This window comes from Zerene cesonia, chromosome 19 (genome assembly GCF_012273895.1).
Source record: "Zerene cesonia ecotype Mississippi chromosome 19, Zerene_cesonia_1.1, whole genome shotgun sequence".
Taxonomy (NCBI): domain Eukaryota; kingdom Metazoa; phylum Arthropoda; class Insecta; order Lepidoptera; family Pieridae; genus Zerene; species Zerene cesonia.
In genome coordinates this window covers 2,302,846-2,324,928 of record NC_052120.1, presented here as the reverse complement: position 1 = coordinate 2,324,928, position 22,083 = coordinate 2,302,846, and the positions used below count along the sequence as shown (strand labels likewise).

General features: G+C 31.5%; 2 protein-coding genes across 2 annotated transcripts in view; one reads left to right on the top strand and one right to left on the bottom strand.

The window, feature by feature from the left end:
* The window catches only part of LOC119834451 (serine/threonine-protein phosphatase 6 regulatory ankyrin repeat subunit B), a 31,699-nt gene extending 23,392 nt beyond the window's left edge, over positions 1-8,307 (bottom strand). The window contains exon 1 of the mRNA XM_038358814.1: positions 7,969-8,307. Coding sequence (XP_038214742.1) covers positions 7,969-8,301 — 333 coding nt within the window. The 5' untranslated portion in view covers positions 8,302-8,307. The remainder of the gene's footprint in view (positions 1-7,968) is intronic.
* A 2,630-nt stretch (positions 8,308-10,937) lies between these two features.
* LOC119834420 (medium-chain acyl-CoA ligase ACSF2, mitochondrial) lies at positions 10,938-21,472 on the top strand. The gene is made up of 12 exons (XM_038358777.1): positions 10,938-11,063; positions 13,647-13,827; positions 14,147-14,275; positions 14,727-14,947; positions 15,314-15,435; positions 15,550-15,656; positions 16,731-16,858; positions 17,253-17,421; positions 18,187-18,300; positions 18,539-18,681; positions 19,043-19,184; positions 21,225-21,472. Exons 1-12 carry the CDS (start codon positions 11,011-11,013, stop codon positions 21,450-21,452), a joined length of 1,737 nt encoding a protein of 578 aa, XP_038214705.1. The 5' UTR covers positions 10,938-11,010; the 3' UTR covers positions 21,453-21,472.
* The last annotated feature ends 611 nt before the right edge of the window (positions 21,473-22,083 follow it).

Sequence of the window (22,083 nt, the reverse complement as noted above, 5' to 3'; positions counted from 1 at the left end):
ACTTAATGGAAATCTCGTTCTATGTAATATATAAATACTATTTTTGAAAGAGCTATTGATGAGTTTAATACATACAGAATCTATTCGTTTAAAAAATAAAAACGTCTTGATAAATAAGACATAAGCTGGGAATATTTATACTCAGTATATTTGGCATAAATTAAGAATAAATTACTTAGAAATTAACATAGAGAGCATTATGTGATTATAACTACTTACAATCAAATCAAATCAAATCAAAATTCTTTACTGTGTGTTCGATTTTTTCGAATTTTCGATTTTCAAAAAACTATGAACACGCTTCAATGAGAGAATTAACGAGATTAAACTAAATGGTCTCACTTGGACATAAGGGATTTATTTAATCCTAGCGAATATTATCAAGATAAGAGGATAATCTCAAACGTACAAAGTTTGAATGAAATCTGTTCATTTAAAGTGAGACGAAATCGAGTCTAAGTGAGTCGGTTACATTCAAACATACAGGTAAAGCTAATAAAAGAGTGTTAAAACAATCTAAACCAGTAGAGCACAACAGGTTGTCTTATCACTTTTACGTCAAAAATTTGTACTTCGTTCATAAGACTTCAATAATAAAGACAACTTCAACAATTTTTAGAGAAAAATCTCTAATAACAGTTATCAGATCTCATGTAAAGCCAAGCGTGTAATTCGAATTTTATAAATTTTAAAATATATGAAGATAAATATGATGATAATGATGATTATTTTGGTTTTTAAAATAAGAATAAAACATAATATCTATTTATGAATAACTAGCTGTGCCCCGCGGTTTCACCCGCGTAAATCCATATCCCTTATGAATATCGGGATAAAAAGTTGGCTATATGTTATTCCAGTTGTCCATCTGCCTACGTACCAAATTTCATTGCAATTAGTTCAGTCGTTTTTGCGTGAAAGAGTAACAAACACACACATCCTTACAAACTTTCGCATTTATAATATTACTAGGATAGTAGGATTAATAAGTCTAAAAACTTAAAAAAAATTGTCTTCCGAAATATGAAATCATTAAAGTTTTTACATGCTGGCACGATACCAATATTCTAGACTACTTAGAAAACACGTGCAATATTTCTGTAATTGTTCATATCTTTTGTAACTGCATGCAATTCTTAACTGCATCTAAATTATATACAAATTTCAGTAAATTACAGTTTTGCTTTTTGAGCGATTACATAATACGTTAAAGTTGATATTTTTAGCACAGAAAGGGAGTTTTGAAAAACATAAATTGTCATATAAAACGAAAAAGTGAAAAAAAAGCCCGAAACCATATTACAAATTTTATCAAACTAATTATACAGATCAATGATAAAATCTAAAAAGAAGGATATAAAAGATCTTATAAAATTGACAGTTCAGCTACAGAGAATATCTATTCTCAAAGTCTTTTGTACACATGGACTACATAAAATGCTGTTACACCTCAGTGGACCACTATTTTTACGGAATTGCGTACAAAATCTTATGACCGAAATATGCTCTCTCTACATGAACTTTAGACTTTCCCTGATGAAAATCACTCGGTGTCTTAGTTGGACAGCTTATAAGAGACGGCACAGCGCTGAATGCCATTATATTATGGCTCTCTATCGTTTAAAAGAAGTTGGTTAATTTCGATGTGGACTTGTAGTCTAATAGGTAATACATCTGAAAGTTTGTATATCAGCTTTACTGAGTTTTTTGTAATATGATAAAATAATACGCAGACATATTATTTACTAAGTATAATATTATACGATGCAAGTTGATAGTGAAATTGATAGGAAAGCTAGGTCTATTTGTTTTTAGAATTTGCATTATGAGTCAAGATTGCATAATTTGTTCTTTTAATATCACTAGATTTAGTTTCACGTAAGAAAAATAAAATAATAATTGTGTAGTTGTGTAGTTACGACTTTGAATAACAACAAGATAATTTAATGTTTTTTAATCTAATACAAAAACATGATTCAAAGAACCCAACAATGAAAGATATTATAATATTCTCTTCACCTTTGCATGATTACCTACCTTAATACTAAGCCTATAGGAATAATTATGAATCATTTTTGTCAAAATTATGAATAAAAATATCGAAGAAAATATATTATTTTTAAAAGAGTAGGTGCTATACTGGGCAAGAAAATACATGTGTAAATGTGACGATGAAAATAACCTTAAAATACGTTAGAAAGTTCAAGGGGGCAAATGTTTATAATGCGTACAAAGTAATTATGCAGCAAGTATCTATTTTTATGTGACCTTCCTATCACAGGAACGACATCGGAAATGCAAGGCGGAAAACCGATATAAATCGCATTTATGTAAAACATTGTGTAATTATTTATGTTGCATCCTTTGATTGTAATAAACTTGCTTATTGTTTAATATTTCAAGTTTCAATTTAATTATAAAATTTTGTATCCAAAAACAGTTTTTTTTTTTTAACATAGCCGCCGAAAAGGCCATGTATAATATCTAGCTCCTACCAGCTATTATGAGTTAATAGCTGATAGGAGTTAGATAAAGAAAATTTCCTGAGTACCCATATATACTGAGATATATGGATACTCAGGAAATCTTTGGATGATGAGACTAACACATTGAAATTTTAAAGTTATGTATGTCGCATGTGTGTTGTCAAACTCTGGAACTATATTTTTCTTCCCGTGACATTTCACTGCGTCACACTAAAATCAAGCAATTTAATTGGAAGAAATAGAAGTCGATTGACAACATACCATTTAAAATTTCACTAATGAAATTTTAATACCATTGCTTTGACAATACACTTGCGACACATAAAGGTACAAAAAAGTTGAGATTGTGACACTAGGTACATCAAAATTAAAAAAAAATTAAGGATTTTTGGCACCAAAAAGCCAGCTATTTTTTTTTAATACATCGAGTTTGTTGAGTACCAAAATAAACAGGTGATTACGAATATATTAATAACTTAGATGTGTTATTGGAGCTTGGAACATGAAATACTTTATATCTTTTCAGTTCTTCAATCAATTTAACAAAGATGGCAGTCTATACTGACGCAAGCGAGTTTTTTTTTTTTATAACAAAACATGTAAAATTTGAGACTTAACAAAAACCAAGCAGTTATGAAATTTTTGAGGTCTCTAAAAATAAATATGTTATACATTTAAATGGTATGGCATGTTTCTAAAAGAATGTTGGCTGGAAATAGAACTTGTTTGAATTGTTAGTTAACAAATAATTCTGTAAACTATGCAACCTGTATATAGAAACTTTTACAGTATGTTAAAAGAATGCAATTTACATGTGCAAATATATCTGAGGTCAGTGAACCCTCTATGCCTGCGTATTCAAATTTTCTATTGCATGTACTAGCTTTTAGAACCCACGTTTACTATTATTTATACGGAAATTGTGAATTGAAATAATCAGTTTCCAACTAAATCAATCTATACTAATAATATAAAACTGACGAGTTTATTTGCTTGTTTGATTGACCGCGACTATCTCAGGAACTACTCGCCCGATTTGAAAAATTCATGTAGTGCATTTATTGAAGACTAAAGATATAGTATTTTCTTGTGTTTGATTTTACGCGAGTATTATACATCTAGAAATTAAAAACTTTTTAAAGGATTTTAAACGCGATTTATTCATTATATTATTAACCCGACGCTTCGAACACTTTACAGCTCGCTTTTAAGGTTTCATATTATGTACTAGGAGTAGTACATGAAAGCTCATCTTTTAAATATTGTATCTTAAGTGCTGGTGCAAATTTTAAATGCTGGTGTATCATTTCTAACACAGGTTTAAAAAATTTATAAAACACAAAGTGTATATTGATAATAGGTATTATTTTACATACGTTAATTTAATTGATTTATTAATAAGTGAGTAAAGATAAGTGAATAAAGATAGGCAAGAGATTTGACATGAATGAATGGCCCGAGAACAGTGCAGGTACTAAGAATACCGCAACAAAATTGCATATTCATGGTATTTGTATTTTCTTTTTCATAGATGTTTTGTTTTTGAGGTAAAAATTTTATATTTTTGTGTGTTCGATATCATGGCAACGGATCGCGTGTTCTTGCGAGACATCTTTTCGAGTTTTTACTGCTAGGGATCCCTTTATTGTCAGATCGATTCAACGATTACTTTGTATGATTTGTTTTTCTACGGAACATTTCCGACGGCATGGAATATATCTTTGTTATTTTCAGATTGTAATATGGAATTCTATTCTCTATGCTTGAATATTGCTAACTTAAATTGGGATCATTACATAATAATCTCACATCCTTACCTTACTGTCTTACCATCAGGCGGGTAGATGTACTAGACTCATTAAGAGAAAGCAAAAAGGCATTACATTTATTACTGTACGTTTATATTATTGATGAAGCATGATGATTTAAGAATAATTTATAATAATTTTAATGCATAAATAATAACCACCTAGTGCCTGTAACCAACTGGCACTCCTAAAATATTCGAAATGTTTAAAAACGAACTGTTAAATTATTAAAATTTCCCCTAACATTAGGTTCTATAAAGATTCATTATGAGTACACCTCATTATGAGATACATCCCATTTCCCTTTGGTCAAAATCGAATTAACTATTATTCTACGTGGAATTAAAAAGCCAAGAATGAGCAAGTGGTCAGGTTGGCCTTCGCGTTGATTACGAATGAACTTTTATAATTATAGTGCTGGTCTTAGATTGGCGCTGGGAAGGTCAGACTGTCGCGGCTGCGAGCCCTATATGTTTCAGTAAAAAACTACATTGCAGTTATATATTAGTAATTTTAAAAGAGTTACTTAATAATAACGTTAGCTACTAAAGTAGAAATTCTTTGATATGAAACAGAATCTTTAGAAATTATAAAAAAATAAATGATTGCAATTTTTAAGGTTAATTAATTATTCATGACTTTATGCCTTGATGATTTAATTTCTCATTATGATAATTCAAAAATTTAAACTCTTTGATTTCTCATGTGGACACAAGGTAGATAAGAGTGGGAGTCGAGCACGCTTCGGCCCGAATTGGGCAAGCAGAAGCAAGATGTAGGCTGTTACAGTCAGCAGGCAGGGCAGGCAGGAAGTCCGTATCTATTTCCTTACCCTTTCTATTTTCCTATCCTTTCTATTCAACTTATCCCTATTCCTTATCCACTAAAGTTTATTAATTTGCACTGGCATATAGCCTCTGCAAATGTTAACCATCTATCAATGGCTCACCATCAGGTGATCCATCAGCTGCTTTACCATCTATTACCAATAATAAAAAAGCTATTGACTTTAAGTTTGACTATGTTATATTATTAACAAAACCCGCGAAACGTACACAGCAAAATTGAGCCTTCCTAGTAGCAATAGTTAATGATTCAAAGGTATTAATTATCTTGAAAAATAAATAGGAAAGAAAAGGGGAAGTGCGTGGTAGCAAAAGGTTAGAAGTAGGTCGTTGAGCGGTGTAATCGAAAATAGTGATTCACACCGTCTATTATATACTATTGCTTTTTTATTTATTTTACGAATTTAAGAGAGAGTTTCTAGAGTACTTTCTGCTAAAATTGTGTAGATTTCAAAGACGTAGTTGCCTTTAAAAACTATTTGGATTTAAACATGTGTGTCATGTGCATTAAAAGACAAAAAGTTATATATTTCTGGAACTGTCAATGATGGAACATACGAACAAAAATGCCTTTATTAGAAATATCAAACATGAAGGTATAATATTGTTTTATATGTATTTTAAACGTGGTATAAACATTGAGAACTATTCTATTATATTTAACTTTGGAAGAAGTGTTAAGCTATTATTGCATTAACGAGGTTAGAGCGGAATAGCAATGTATTAGTTTACTAGTATCGTAAAATATTAAGGATAGTGATGTAAGCTGTAATAAATTCTCTAATTTATGCTTTGGTTTGTATTGGACCATTTTCAATTAGTTGAGGTTAACATTGAGATTTGAGATATCAGTGTCTGACCACCGCTTCTGCTATCGGTATTAATATAGTTGAAGGAAGTTTGATACTTAGATTTGTGTCCACATGTGATCTACATCTAATCTTATGGATTGTAACTGTTAAGAGAAAAAGTGGCCGAGGACACTTTTGAAGATTACATTTTTAAAGAAACTGTCGCTGCTGCTCTTTTTCAATGAGGACATGAACAGATACCGTCTGAAAAGCCTAAGCAAAGTCATAATTAAAGCCCTTGTTGTTGTAGAAGTGAGTATTCGAGATTGGAATTTTAATTAATAGTATGCACAGACCGTCCAATGTGATTAGACTCTCGGTAAAGTTTTATCGGGTTCGATTATTATCAGTGACAAGATAAAAATTTCCCGTGACGATATAGTTTTATCTACGCAGTTAATTAAGTTTCAATGTTATGATTTAGTTTTTTGTTGGTGTTAAAAGCTAGGCTTTTAGCCCATTTAGCTCCATTTTTTATGACATTTTGATGTACATGAATTGACTCGTCACGACAATTAATGTATGCATAAAAGAAAGTCGTGTCAATTACTTACACCACTTATAGCTGAAGAATGGCTGAACGGATTGCAACGACTTTTAGTTTTATGCATTTTTTCTAACAGGATACTGTTAAAAATTTGATTAACTTACAACAATGGCTAGCATAAAATTAAAGGTTCAGAGTAGGTTTTCTTTGGTCTGAGAATCAAAATCCATTATATTCTTCATACCGTAAATTTTAACAAATATAAAATGAAATAATAAAAATAATTCATAAACTTTCCTAATATCATTTCAGTACAAGCAGAGTTTAGTATTTATAATTTCCATTTCTGATTCAGGCGCAGATAGACTCCGTATTTTGCCACAGCATTGAGTAATCAAGTTCATTTTATAACACATTTATTATTAATATTGAAAACTTGGCGTTAGTTTTTAAAAACTATGGGTATCTGCTATATAGTAATCAATAAATAACAGTTTAGCAGACGCACTTTGAATGTAAGCGGCGATATTGACAGTGTCCTTATAGAATTGACAATTGTAGCTTCAATGTCGTTTATGTCTTTGATGCGCCCAATGAGGTCCGGGAAAAGCTTCAATATTCTGAAAACTTTTACTTCGCTAGCGTTTAGGCGTATTTCGATTGATTGATAAATAACACATTTAAATAAAATAATAAAAATGTGTCATTAACATACATAGTGAATTGAAGATATGTCGCAATTAAAGGTAAACAAATGTATAATACCTTAATATGATAAAGCTTATTAAAACACTAAAGAAATTCTAGTATAAAAATGCCGACATCGTTTGTTCGTGAATAAAAATTGAAAATAAACTCCACAGATAAGATTTCACATGAATGAAATGCAGTAGTTTAATAATAATTTATCGCGAATACTATTTTGTGACACCTGTAACCATTTATAAAGTTAAAGTTATTCACCTTTGTAGAACTACGTGAAATAAATATGTATATGGTTACTAATATTCGTCCCTTATATTATAATCAGAAAATAGCTCTGACTGTCTGTCTATTAGACAGTAGAGACCTCCTTCACCTCTAAAACCATTGACAGTGATCCGATTTGGATAAAATTTTATTCAAAGATAGTCGAGGACAAAGAGGTTTGAAAAAGGTCACTGGATAGGTTTTTGTCCTAAAAATCTCACAGTCACGTTAAATATGTGTGAGTTTTCCTTTGACTATGCGGGCGAAGCCGCGGACAGAAACCTAGTTTTTAAGTTCATTAGTTACCAGAGAGTAATTGTTTCATGACGGGCACTCAATATATAAATATGTTATCTACTATACAGAAAAATATGATAAAGAAATAATAAGACCTCTAGAAATTCTACAATCCTATTTTAATACTGCATAGGAAAATAATATTTACATGACATAACAGCGGCCGTTAAACAGCCAACTATTGCGTGAGCATTAAAGCTGGTAACTATATGAAGTAAACATTACCGGGTCGACGATGCCAGCCATTGGTACGGAGACTGTATCCTCGCCTCCCGCAGCCACCAACTTCTCCAGCGCCTTGAGGGTTTGCTCAACAGCGGACCATTCCCCCTTTTGGGCCAGCACCAGTATTTTCGCAGCAGCTTCCCGCATATTAACACCAGCGCTGGGCGGCTTCGGAACATCAGGTATGCCGTTGCCATCCTTAGCTTCCTTCTTATCTCCATTAGTAGAAGACGTCTCATCTTTCTCCTCCGCTTTTGGTGCTGTTTTGTCATCGTCGACTACTTTTTTCGGCGGGCCTTTCCCGCCTTTTTTTCCACCTGGTGCTTGCGACATCCTCACATAACCAACGTCACTAAGAGTCACAGAACACTTCGCGAGGCATGGTTAGGTCGATGTGGTTCGTAGGGCGGGCGGAGCATGACTGCGGCAGTTGCGTAGCCCAGTCGACTTCTTGCATGATTCGAGTAAATAAAGGCGGCGGCAACGCGAGCTGGATTTACAAACAAACTTGCGAAGGCGATGTCTCAAAATGTCCCATGCAGTGACCCATTTTTTAAACCAAAGACTCAGGAGGGTTATCGAGTTATCAAACAATTCCAATTTGCATACATTTCAAAAGTTATTGAAATTAGTTAGTGGCCTCGTCTTTGTACGGGAATTGTTGAATAAGTATAAACTACTTATATCCACTAATATGCTACTAGCTGCGCCCCGCGGTTTCACCCGCGTAAGTCCATATCCCGTAGGAATATTTGGTACGTAGACAGTTTTCCAGCTGTCTACGTACGAAATTTCATTGCAATCGGTTCAGTAGTTTTTGCGTGAAAGAGCAACAAACACACACATCCTTACAATCTTTCGCATTTATAATATTAGTAAGATGTGCTTGTCTATCATATGATGAACGATTTATATGTATTAAGTTAATTTCAAATCCTGATAATCCATAGAAGATATAATAGTAACTTAGTAAATTGTATAGAAATTTAATTTATTATTGTAATAGAAAATTAATTATGCAAGATATTAACGTATAAGATATGAAGGTATCATACTTTTTAAATAGGCATATTCAGACTACCGATTTATAACCATACAAGCAATTTCAATTTACAAGACAAAAACAAAGGCCAAAGATTCCTTTCCTAGCATACTTTTTCAATAAACGCAAACGTTCCATTTCTTAATGTCTTAAGACTTCGATTGATACGAGTCCATAAGGAAATTTGCATGTTTCGTCACAGCGGCGCGGCGTCGCGTGCGCCCCACACTTCCGGAGGGGGTGCCATGGCCTCGATTCTACTGTTAAGATCAGATACCGAAAGAAACATACGATATGTAGACTGTAGTGAGACAAAGTATACGTGGAATAAATTAACAATTTGTTCCTGATTGTGGGACTACGCTATATTCATAGTATAACTAAGATTTAGTTTTCAAAAGAAAATTTTCAATATCTTTCTTTAATTTAACAGTTTTACAAAAAGAATTTACAAAAAAATAATTACACATTAAAGTATCAGATTGAATTTATCATTCTTTTTCCCTATCATTTGATTGACGAATTTTCATAGGACTATTACTCTTAAATTTTGTGATGTATTAGTTCCATACATAATTAAATTGAGAATCAAGAAGTATTTTACTTGAGGTCATATATCACAAAAGTGAACTGAGTTTATTAAAGTGTACGATATAAAACACCTCACTACTTATACTTGTTATAATAATACATTATTATATGTGTATTAGATTAGATAATAAATAATTATTAGTTTTGTAAATCATACACGTTAAAAGGTTTGGAGTGGCGACATTTTTAACAACAATAAAGATTTTGCGATTAATATGTGACCATAATTTAATTATAAATACGCACTCTTTCCTTCTTTTGCTTTAACTCCAAATGACGAAAAGTAATATCGTTAGTTTGGAAATCATTATGTAGATGGCGTCTAAACCAATTATGTAAAATTAAATCTCAGTTCCTATATTCAGAAGAGACATCTTCCTATGTATAATATGATTGGTATGATGGGACACTTTTTGTGAGGGAAATTGACTAGATTGAATTGATTATGACCAGAATTATTAATTATATTATTGGTATGACTTCAAATGTATTGAAATCTTACATTATTTTAAGCCTTAGCGTGCATATCTCAGATGACGCAAATAGGGTCACGGCCCTTGTTCCACTATCTTGAAGAAGGGTTTTCAAGTGTAAGGTCTAAACTAGCAAACATACAAAAAAATTATAGAACATTAATTAAATTGAATTTATACAACTTGATCCTCTTACTTTTCAGCGTAAATGAAAAATATATAGTTTAGTCGTATGGCTATTATTGCACCGGGAGCCCGATATAACCCTTTTCGACGAGGCCCTGGGTTAAGTATGCGCAAACACTTTTTTGTAGAGTGAGTTTTTTAGAGTAAAGTATACATATCAAGTGGCGAAAAAAAGAAAGAGAAAAACCACTTCACACGTATTTAGTGGATACATAAATAATATTTTTATTTCTATGAAACAAAAAATGCCCTAGGCCCTAGGTTCATTCCACTCAGGTTGCTTTTAAATCCACCGCTGTAATCAATTTGTTACCTGATGAAAAATGGATTTGTAATATGATGTAATATACTTACATACCTAAAATATAGTAAATCTTATACGGGTAAACCTTGAGTGAAATTTTGTATGAAAATCGATCCAAACCCAAACATATGCCTATATGTTTGCCTTTTATCCAAAATTTACACCTAACAGCTAGCATGTATTTAAATATAGTATTTGTATTGTCACTAAAGTAAGTTACGAATATTTAATATTATTTCGTCGTGGAAGTTAAATTTTCACCAAAATTCTGTTACACTTCAATTCCGGTGACATGACGAAACGTCTTTATCAATGAAATGCACATTCATAACAACATAATTACCAGCGCTTTATAGTGGTAGTAGCTGATAGTAATATGTTTCATAAATGGCTAATCAGTCTGATTACTACAACAGAACGGATACCACGGCTGCTATCTGCGAATCATGTTTAAAAGTGCTGTGTTTATTAAAAACCGGATAAATTTTACACAAATAAGGTGAGGATAAATAAGCATTTACTATATACAATAAATTATTCTTCAATTCCGATAAAATAAAATAATATGAACTTAACCCATTTTGTCAGGGCAATATTTTATTTGGTGTATTTATTTTTGTGTACGATTTATTGTTTTATTGTAGTAAATTGGTTGAATACATACTAGATAATTTTACAGACCTGTATTTTTATACGTATTTTGTATGGGAATAAGTAAATGCTACCCATTATCTTGGTGATATTTATATGTTCTAGATTGTCAGTATTCGTATGTAAGTAGTAATTGTTTCAACTAACATTATAAAAAATACGTTTATTATGCAAAAATTGTGTGCATTTATTTTCATGTCCAATTATTTATTTATTTATTTATTAGCAATTACAAATATTGTTTCAAAATTAATTCACAAATACAAGATAACACTTTATAATAATAATTAACCATTTAACTATGCTTCATAATAAAAGTGTTGAGTCATATACTGTTACGTTATATGTAAATTGAGACAGGAAAAAAACATCTATGTAATTAATAAAATGTATAACGCTGAGAATTGCGAGATTTCGTGGATTCGGTTGTATATAGGTATCGTGTTAAGTGTGCATTATATGTTCATATGACTAGAATCGGGCTATTATATATTAAATTATTTATTAACAAGTTGTGAAAATAAAACTCCAATGTCGTTATAAAATGAAATATGTGCAAAGTCTAGTAAAAAACTTTTATCGCAAAAACTTAGGCCATGTTATCGAAGCTGCATTAAAAAAACATGAAAAAAATTAAATACAAAACATATACAGTAGAATAACTTTACATGATAACGAACAAAAAAAAAATGTTGTTATCAATGTTATATCTCGAAATACCTAATTTGGACTACTGTAAGTATATCGAGCAATATTTATTTTACTTTTCACTAAAATTAATACGAATTACAGCTTTGTGTTGAATCAAAATCCGGTTCACTTATGAGTCGAAAACTCTTTGATTTTGACGAATATATTGTTCTACTATAATATCGCAGATCTACATAAAATAATAACTATACTTCGATAAATTGTTAAACATTACAGAAATAGAACTAATTTAGACCTTTGGCACTAGTAAAGTCCAGGTTTTTAAACGACAGGTTATTTAAAAAGGAAACTAAAATTATACTTTACGTTTAGTGAATTCATAAAATACACCTCTATGTTATGATTTTATAGCTTATTGATAAAAGAGTTACTCCACGTAAGATAAAACAATGTTTATATATTGTGTGATTATTAGAATGTGACGATAACTAAAATAATAATTTGATAACATAATCCTTTTATAATATTTATCTATAATACCACACAAATTTAATAACGAGCACTTTCTGCAAGTGAATTTACTTTCTTTATTTTTCTGGAAGTCTATTATAGTCAGCTGTGTTGGTAGATTGTTGATATTTGAAATTTAAAGAGCTGATATTAAAAAAAAAAGAAACAAAAATCAGAATCTGAAGAGCGGAGAGAATAAACTTTTAAATCCCTTTATTAAAATAATCCTTTAATAGTAATAGTGCAGTATTGAAAAAGTTGCATGATAAAAAATTTAGAATAACACATTTAAACAGAAGAGCTAATTAGATGGTTTAACCGAAAAACCAAATCTCTTGAAGGCAACAAAAAAATACATGTGTAAAGAAAGGATTCGAAAACCTAAGGCAGAATTAAAAAAAAATATAATATAGGCAAAAACAACACTTAAATTAAACGCTTATATGCAGTAATTAAATCTCACAAGTATATGATATGTATAGTCTATGATTAAATCTTATCTAATGATATGTGGTAACCTTTAAACTAAATGATGCGCAGAGCGTGCCTTAGAAATATCCATACGCGTTCGGGTAAACCGTAAAAGTATAATTTAATTGTTCAAATTATTAAAAATACTTTTATTTTGAATTAAAAATAACATCTTTTTCGTAAGTACTTTAACCATCATTAGTGCAGTGGATAAAAAACATTAATTTTATTTGATAATGACTTGTTTTGTTATTTAAACATTTATACACAAGTAACAAAGGTTGGATATAAGTAGCAATTTCTTAAATGAATTAAGTACCAGGATTAAAAAAAACATAGCACATAATGTTCATCATGAAGTATGGACTTTAAGAGAATGGTCCTTTTGAATTTCTGAATCAGATGGTCGTCCTTACTAGGTCCTACTGGGTACTCTAATCTATCTAATATTTACATACTTATTCATAACTAATTCCAATATTAATTTATTTGTTGTATGTCGATGCTATAAAATTTATTGTAATGCCCACCGTTAACTTTTTATCCTCTCTTACGAGTTGTCGGGGACCTTTTTTTGATTTTGCTTCGCTTTGCTCTACTTCTGATTTTTTGTAGTTCATTGCATTTATAGTGTACAATATAGGATTTTTCATGCCTTTAACGGGACGGACATAAAGCAGTGGACAGGCAACTAAATTCCATTGTGTTCCTACAATGGCGGGGAATTCGCGAGTATTTTTATAATTTATCGTGAATCCACTTCAATTATAAGATTTGTAACATAATATTATAATTTTAGATTATCTCGGCACTTACAAACAGATCAAGCGAGCTACTTACTAAATCCAGGGCGTGAACCTTTGACCAGCGCAAATTTAGGACAAGTTTTAGAAGAAAGCGTTAAGAAGTATGCGGACAGAATAGCGATAAAATCTATTCATGAAGACTTGAGTATTACATATGAAGACTTACTTAAACAGGTAAATATAAGATAAAATTTAATTTTTAGTTTAAGAGCATTGAAATGCTTTATAAATGAGACACTTTTAAAAATTAGAAAAAAAAATTATCACGAGGCGGGATTCGAACCCGGGGTGTCCTTTAGGCCTATAAAACCGAAAGGGTAGAACAAATTCGATTATTGAGGGAGCACGGGTGGCCGAGAGGCTTGGCGTTGCTACGGTTTGGCAAAAGACGCAAGCGTTTATGAAAAATTATATTGCTCGTTATTTATTTATTCGAATGTAATGTATGCAATGAATTAGTTCCTATCCTATAATTCCATTATAACAATTTCAGGCAGACTCCTTGGGCCATGCTTTACGACAGAATGGCTTCGAAAAGGGCGATCGATTTGGTATCTGGACCCACAACTGTGCAGGATGGATAGTGGCAACGTTAGCCGCTGCAAGAGCAGGGCTTATATCTGTACGTATGTGTGGATTTCAATGAAAACGATATACAATAAACAAAATAAAAACTTTGAAGAGGCGAATTTAAATAGGGTAGGCGTGACGTACGTGTGCCGAAGCTGAGTGAAAGCGTACTTAAATACAACTGTATATTTCGATGGAAATAATTATAAATATATAACATAGTAATTCTAGTAGAGTAAATATGAAAGTGTGTTTGTTTGTCTTTCCATCACATTGCAACAGAGCAATTTTGTGATATAATACTTATACATAGGCTTTTTATTGCGGCGATATATCTCAATCCCATGTGAATTTTGTTTACGCGGGCGTAGCCGTAGCAGTAAAGGAAATTTAAAATATAAATAGTTTCAATCGACATAAAATGTTGAACCTCTAAACATAATAAGGGAGGTAAACAAGTACCACTAATTACAATAGAAAATTAATTAGAGATATTATTTAAGGTACTAATCAATCCCCTCTACGAGAAACCAGAGTTAAGCTATTGCATAAATAAAGCGGAATTAAAAGGCATTCTCATTGGAGATGAAATATCAAGTAGGAACTATTACAGTATGATGGAACAGATTATACCTGAACTGGAGAAGTCGAAACCAGGCCAAATAAGATCGGATAAATTTCCAACACTCACCACTGTTGTAACTGCTGGAAAAAATAATTTACCGTAAGTAATAACAGATCTCAAATCATCTTAATTATGACAACAAACAAACAATACACAACAACATAACAAATATTATTTAATTTCAATATATTTTTTTAATGATATAAGTGCTGATGCAATATTTTACTCATTGTACTATTGGGAAAATGTGCAAAATTCGTGCGTAATTGTTATATATGTAAATCTTTCGTGTCACAATGTTAGTTACCATACTCCTCCGAAACGGCTGGACCGATTCTCATTAAATTTTGTGTACAATTAAACTAAAAACAAAAACCCTAAATTATAAGAGTATGGGAGAACAGCGTTTGCTGGGTCAGCTAGTGTATATAAAAATACTACACCAATAATAATATCATATTTCAGAGGCACATTCAGTCTACATTCTTTATCAAACGATCACAAAAATAATAATTATGTATCTCAATATGTCCAAGAAATCGGATCAGAAGATGGCAGCATTATTCATTTCACTTCAGGGACTACTGGTGGGTTTGAGGTATTTTTCTATTGAAAACTTACTATGATAAGAAATAGAAAACCTTATTAAGTATGTGTAAATGAGTGAATACATAATAAGTTTCCATATTGAATGATTTCAGGAAATCCGAAAGCCGGCCTAGACTCTCACCTGGGTCTTGTAAATAATACATATTATACAGGAATTAGAAACAGTTTTAACGAAGGACATCAAATTGTGTGTGTGCAAGTGAGTTCTGTTAATAATATAAACCCATGATAGAATTGAAATTCAGAAATAACAATATAATCTGGACTAATTCAAAGCGAGAGTGAATGAGCTATATCTAGATAGGTATGCACATCTTTAAACTGCATCACTGCTTACTATAAAGTGGGTTGCAGTTAAATGCTTGCCTATCTCATTTTTAAAGAGAGAAACAAATACGCAACGATCCTTCACTGGCAATATATCCCTAGTTACTTAACACAGAAAACTGTAATGTATTAGGTTATTTTTATGCACCAAAAAATCGTTCTGTTTAATTAAAAATTGCTTATTACCTAATTAGTATTGCATTTTTTTATTTTCTTTGCAATTAGCCTTTATTTAGAGCATAGATAGATATAACGAGGGCAAGGTTATTGACTTTTATGGAATTCGTCCAGAGACAATTCCATTTAAATTATGAAAGAAGGTCTTGGGGCAAATCATTGTTATTAACAAAAAACTGTGTTTCATTGTATATTTAACCAAATTATTTATGAACTACATTATCATTATAAAGTAATGTGTGAAAATATTAAATACCCCAATTCGTAATAAGTGTGATGTAATTGAAATGTCTTGCATATTCTGATTAAGTGTTAATGTGTAAAAAATGTTTTCTCATTAGTTAACTATTGGTATTTAGTTACGTATCTAATAAATATTTACTTTGGTTAATTAGATAATTAAGTCCCAATAAGAGGGGGTAAAATTATTATCACATTGTTACGTATGCCCTCGGTAAACCATGTTTATAAAAAAGTTTTATGTTACTATATGTACTATATGTACTAATAAGATATTTAATGAAGCATATTTTATGTCCCTCTCTTTGTCAACAAAATTAAACTAATCAAACTTATCATCAAAGGGAAAATGGTGTAAACATTTGGTTTGTTCCTGTTATTTTATTACATAAATAAAAACTAGCCTATATAGGTACACTGATTATAACTCAATTGAAATAGGCTACTCCAGAGACTAATTTTCGGAATTATATCCCTTATCTTAATAATTAGTTTGTTAATTACTCACAATCAAATTAATGAATTTCAGGTTCCACTATTTCACGCATTGGGCTCGGTAATCACCACCATAGGTGGACTCAGAAATGGCGTCACTCTAGTTTTGGCGGCTCCGACCTATAACGTGGCTGCCAATATAAAAGCATTATGTTCCGAAAAGTATGTACTATAATAAAATATTATCTTCAAATTGTCACTCACCTCATATAAAATTTAACTATTAAACATTAGCCCTAAGGAAGAGCATTCTAAGGAATTAACGCTACGTAATTTTAAAGTTAATACCCATGCTAACTTTTTTCGTCATTTGTTTAAATTTTATTTATATTTTAAATAATTTATATGAGCAATTTTCATGAACTTTTCTAAATTCCAATGACGACTTTTTTCTCACCCATGGCCAAGATTCTAAATTCGAATTTCTTGATGGCCAGTATAGGTTAAGGAGTCTACTTATAAAGAGTTTTGTATCTTTATAGAAATATTTAATCCGTAAAAATATTTAATTAATAACCCTTACATTATACGATTCTTATTTTTTCTATCTATTTAGGTGTACGGCAATTACTGGAACACCGACAATGTACGTCGACATTATCTCACAAATAAAAGACAAGGGAGATTTACCAATAAAATTAAAAATGGCGCTAGCGGCCGGTGCTCCTTGTAGTCCACAGCTTATACATCAAATTGAGAAACATCTTAAAGCAGATTCAGTCAGAGTAAGTTCTTGTAGGGATTTATAGATCAAACTTTAATGAAAAGGGACTTTTAGTCATAATAGTGAAAATCCCACCCAAGCAAAAAATCCAGAATCTTTTTCGCTATAACTAAATAAAAAAATCTTTATGATATTACGTTATAGATATTTGGCTAGTTTCCAGAAAAATTAAAATACCTCCTGTCAATTTAGACCACCTAATTTTCTTTTTTTTCTTCCATTATGAGACCACCTAATTAATTTTTATTGTAATTTTTTATACACACTGGTTACAGAATTATTAATATTTTTAATTCAAAATAAGTCCTTGTTAAAAAATTGAGGAATAGATCAAGAAAGATAATCATTAATCATTTCATCATCATCAGCCCATATATGTTCCCACTGCTGGGACACAGGCCTCCTATGAGGGTTCAGGCCATAATCCACCACGCTGGCCAAGTGCGGGTTGGCAGATGTCACATGTCGTCGAACTTTTAATTCTTGGACATGCCGGTTTCCTCACGATGTTTTCCTTCACCGTTTAAGCAGTGGTGATGTTATCCACATGCGCAGATAAATTGAAAAATCAATTTATTTCCTGCACGCTCGCCCGGTCTCGAACCCCGTCTTATCGATTTTGAAGTCCGAGGTTCTCACCACTGAGCCACCACTGCTTTTTTTAATCATTAATCATTTATTCATAGCATATAGTATTACTTTCATTAATTTCTTAATAAAAATTAAGATATGTAACTTGCAATACATTTTACATTGTAAATTCTAGGCACTCTATGGTATGACTGAAACTACGGCGAGTGTATTTCAATCGCTTCCCACGGATGGTGTGGACCTTGTAGCTGAGACTGTTGGATATTTGCAAGACCATGTAGAAGTTCAAGTAAGTTGGAAGCAACCGTTTTATTTAATAAACAGCCAGCAAGTAGCTCTTTCTCTCTTTCAATATGTACCTACATCTTTATTTTAACAAGCTATTACGATGAATGCGACATTTGCTAATTGAGTGTAGCAGGAGTAACGTTTTAAAACAATAACGTTAAATACTTCAAAAGAAATTCAATTCAAAAGAATCAGAGTATAAAGGAACAAATCAAAACAATTGTCCATTTAATTTTTAGGTTGTCGATCAGAACGGACAAAGAGTACCATATAATCAACCTGGCGAATTAATGGTGCGTGGTTACCTTAATATGCTGAAGTATTGGAATGATCCAGAAAAAACTAAACAGACACTAACACATGACGGATGGCTTCATACAGGGTAAAAATTCTTCTCAAAGTTGATAATCGTGGGTAAAAATAATTCTGCTCCACCGTCCAACGACATTTTGTTAATATAAGAATGTCGTTGGATGGTAGAAAAAAGTTAAAGTTCAGCTTTAAAATATTATTATTAAATTAAATGATCTCTATATAATGATCACTAAAATAACTGTACTTTAATTTAGAATAAAATTACTACATAAATATATTTTGGGGTAAAGTTTTAGACATGTTTATTTATTGCGAAGTGTCTCGATGTAGGTGTTATTTATTATCTTCTACATGCATATAATTTTTTTAACCGATCGACAAATTTCAAAAATCCTAAGACAGATATTTAAACAAATTCTGTATTCTAGTGATACATTTACGATATCCCCGGATGGATATGGCCGCATAGTTGGTAGAATTAAGGACATCATCGTTAGAGGAGGGGAGAATATAGCCCCAAAAGAGATAGAAGACCTGTTGAACACGCACCCGGATATTATTGAGAGTCAAGTAAGTAACTAAATAATAATATTGCTAGCTGCCTTTTATTCTTCTTTGACGTGTCTCTCTTGACACAGCGGTCGTGATCACCATGTGGTATCAGGGATAGATAGTCCCGTCATTTTTCCCTGTTTCTTGTCAATTTGCTACTCTCATACAGGTCCCCGTTAACAGAAGTTTTTATATGATTCGTCCACCGCGTGTATGCTCTAGTTACCTCCAAAGTCCGCTCCCTACACCTTCCTTTTTTATTAAATGGCAACTCCCGAATCCACTGAGGACGGATTCTGCCAGTGTCACGTTTTGTACACCTTCCCTGCACCTGAAGACGATTCGTCACCGACGACGTTCTATAGATCTCTTATTTCTCCGCATACATGGTCGAAAAATTTGACCTCTCTTTTAGACAAAGGAAATTCCTAGTATCTTCTTGTGTTTTATTTTACGCGAGTACATACATACATTTAAGACTTTTTAACTGAGTGTCTCTCAGTCTGGCCGTGACCACGCTCTGTAAAGTGTTCGAAACGTCGGGTTGATAATATAATGAATAAATCGCGTTTAAAATCCGTTAAAAAGTCTTTAATTTGTAAATGGAAATTCCTGTTGGAATAAAATGAATCACCATGACTAATTGTAGACTATATCATTTTTTAAGTATGCTAAACTACCTCTATGTATATAGTATATTGTAAGGATGTATTAGTAAAGATAACTGTGTATTAGTGGGTTATTTTAACACCGGTAAGTTATGCTATAAGGGCAATAGATTTTTTTTCAAACCCTCTGTTAAGGAATTGTTATTATTTTTTCTAATTTTAAAGTTATAAACAATTTAAAAAAACTTGTAGAAAAAACGCCTGTCAAGGGCGCGTGACATAATGTTAACTTCTTGTTATTCCAACGTATAACATTGATAATAAAATGTGTCATTTTTTTAATCCCTACTAATATGATAAATGCGAAAGTAATTCAATCTGTCTGTCAATTACGCTTTCCGGCCTAAACCACTAAACTGATTTTGAGGATATTTATTTATTTATTTATTCTTTATTGCACTTATTTAACATTAAAGAAAAAGAAAAGAGACAATTATTATTTATCATGGAAAGGAGATAGGAATTGTTATAATCATTAAAAGTAGTATTAAAGTATATGTATTATGTATATCACATTTGATTAATTAAATATAATTACCTATTATATCATGTTTAAATTGCTCAACTATTGTACGTATTTAGTCTGAAACTCTTAGATTTATGTTATAACATATTAGTTATTAGTATAGGAATATAGTCATTATATCAAATTGCTCAAACATCACAAGCAATACATCTGCACAATATTTGTTATAACATTTATATAGCGATCATGTCACACAATGAAGAAATTAATCATCAATATCAAGGTGCATCTTGATTGCACAACTTTGATAAAAATAAGCATTGTTGATTTTTATGATCATAATAATAAAATTATTCATATGACATACATGATTGTTGAAAAAAATACGAATCTTCTTGCATGTTACCATATTATTGTGCACATTTTAAATAGATCTTGTTATAAGTCATCACCATCAACAGCCTTTGAATGTATCCATCCACTGCCGGGACACAGACTTTCTATGTCGGCTCAGGTCATATTCTATCATGTTGGCCAAGTGCGTGTTGGTAGATGTTACACGTGGTCCGTCTTTTAATTCTTCAACACGCCGGTTTCCTAAGGATGTTTTCCTTCACCCTTTCAAGTAGTGGTATTGTTATTAATGTCGAGATAAATTAAAAAATCTATCTATATCCTGCACGCTCGCCTGGTCTCTACCACTGCCACCTTTCATTTAAGTCTAAGGTCTTCCACACTGAACCACCACTGCTCGTTAGATCAGATACAGAAGTATCCAAAAATAAATATTAAAAAATACATAATTATAAATGTTAACTGAGTATTATAGTTCTTTGTCTATTGTATCAATAAGAATTTTTGCTAGTATACTTGCTTTATGTTTTTATGTGATATTTTTACAATTTTGTTATTTTTTATGCTCAGGTCGTTGGAGTGGCAGATGAAAGATTGGGGGAAGAACTTTGTGCAGTATTAAGGACACGAGAAAATGTTGCTATTGATCTTCAAGATATAAGATCGTTCTGTTCTGGAAAAATTGCCAGGTTCAAAATACCCAGAATAATAAAAACGTTAGATGAATTCCCCAAAACGGTTTCTGGAAAGATACAAAAGTTTAGATTAAAACAAATGATCGACTCCGGAAAGTTGTAAATAAATATGTTTTCTATTTATCAATGTGTGTTTTTCATTATTTTTATGATCTCTACAATTTTTTTACATCAAGTTTATTTGGAAGTAGTCGAATTAATAATAAACATTGTGACACGAGAATTTTATATATAAGATGTAACTCGATTACCCGAAGTCACCGGAACCGATGTTTCGGTTTTTTTTTTTGTTTTTGAGTATAAACATCATAGAAGGTCGCACGATCAGTAGAGGTCTGGTGGATCTGAAGATGTCATCAGCTTGAGTTCGAAGGAAACTCAATTTTATAAACATGATACTGTTATTGTCGAATTTTTATAATTGATTTGGGAATTTGCGCCGGGGAATCAGCACCTCATGATATATAGATATATATATCATGCTTATTTTAATACCACCTAGTACATTTTGCTTTTAATTCAAAAGAGGAATGTGGTTTTCCAGTCAATTCATTTTACACAAAAGTTTAAAAATCTAACTGTATTAACTAATATTAAGTTGCGTACAATATAATAAAATAACAAATACAAAAGCAGTGGTGGCTCAGTGGTGAGAACCTCGGACTTCAAAAATCGATACGTCGGGGTTCGAGACTGGGCGAGCGTGCAGGAAATAAATTGATTTTTAAATTTAT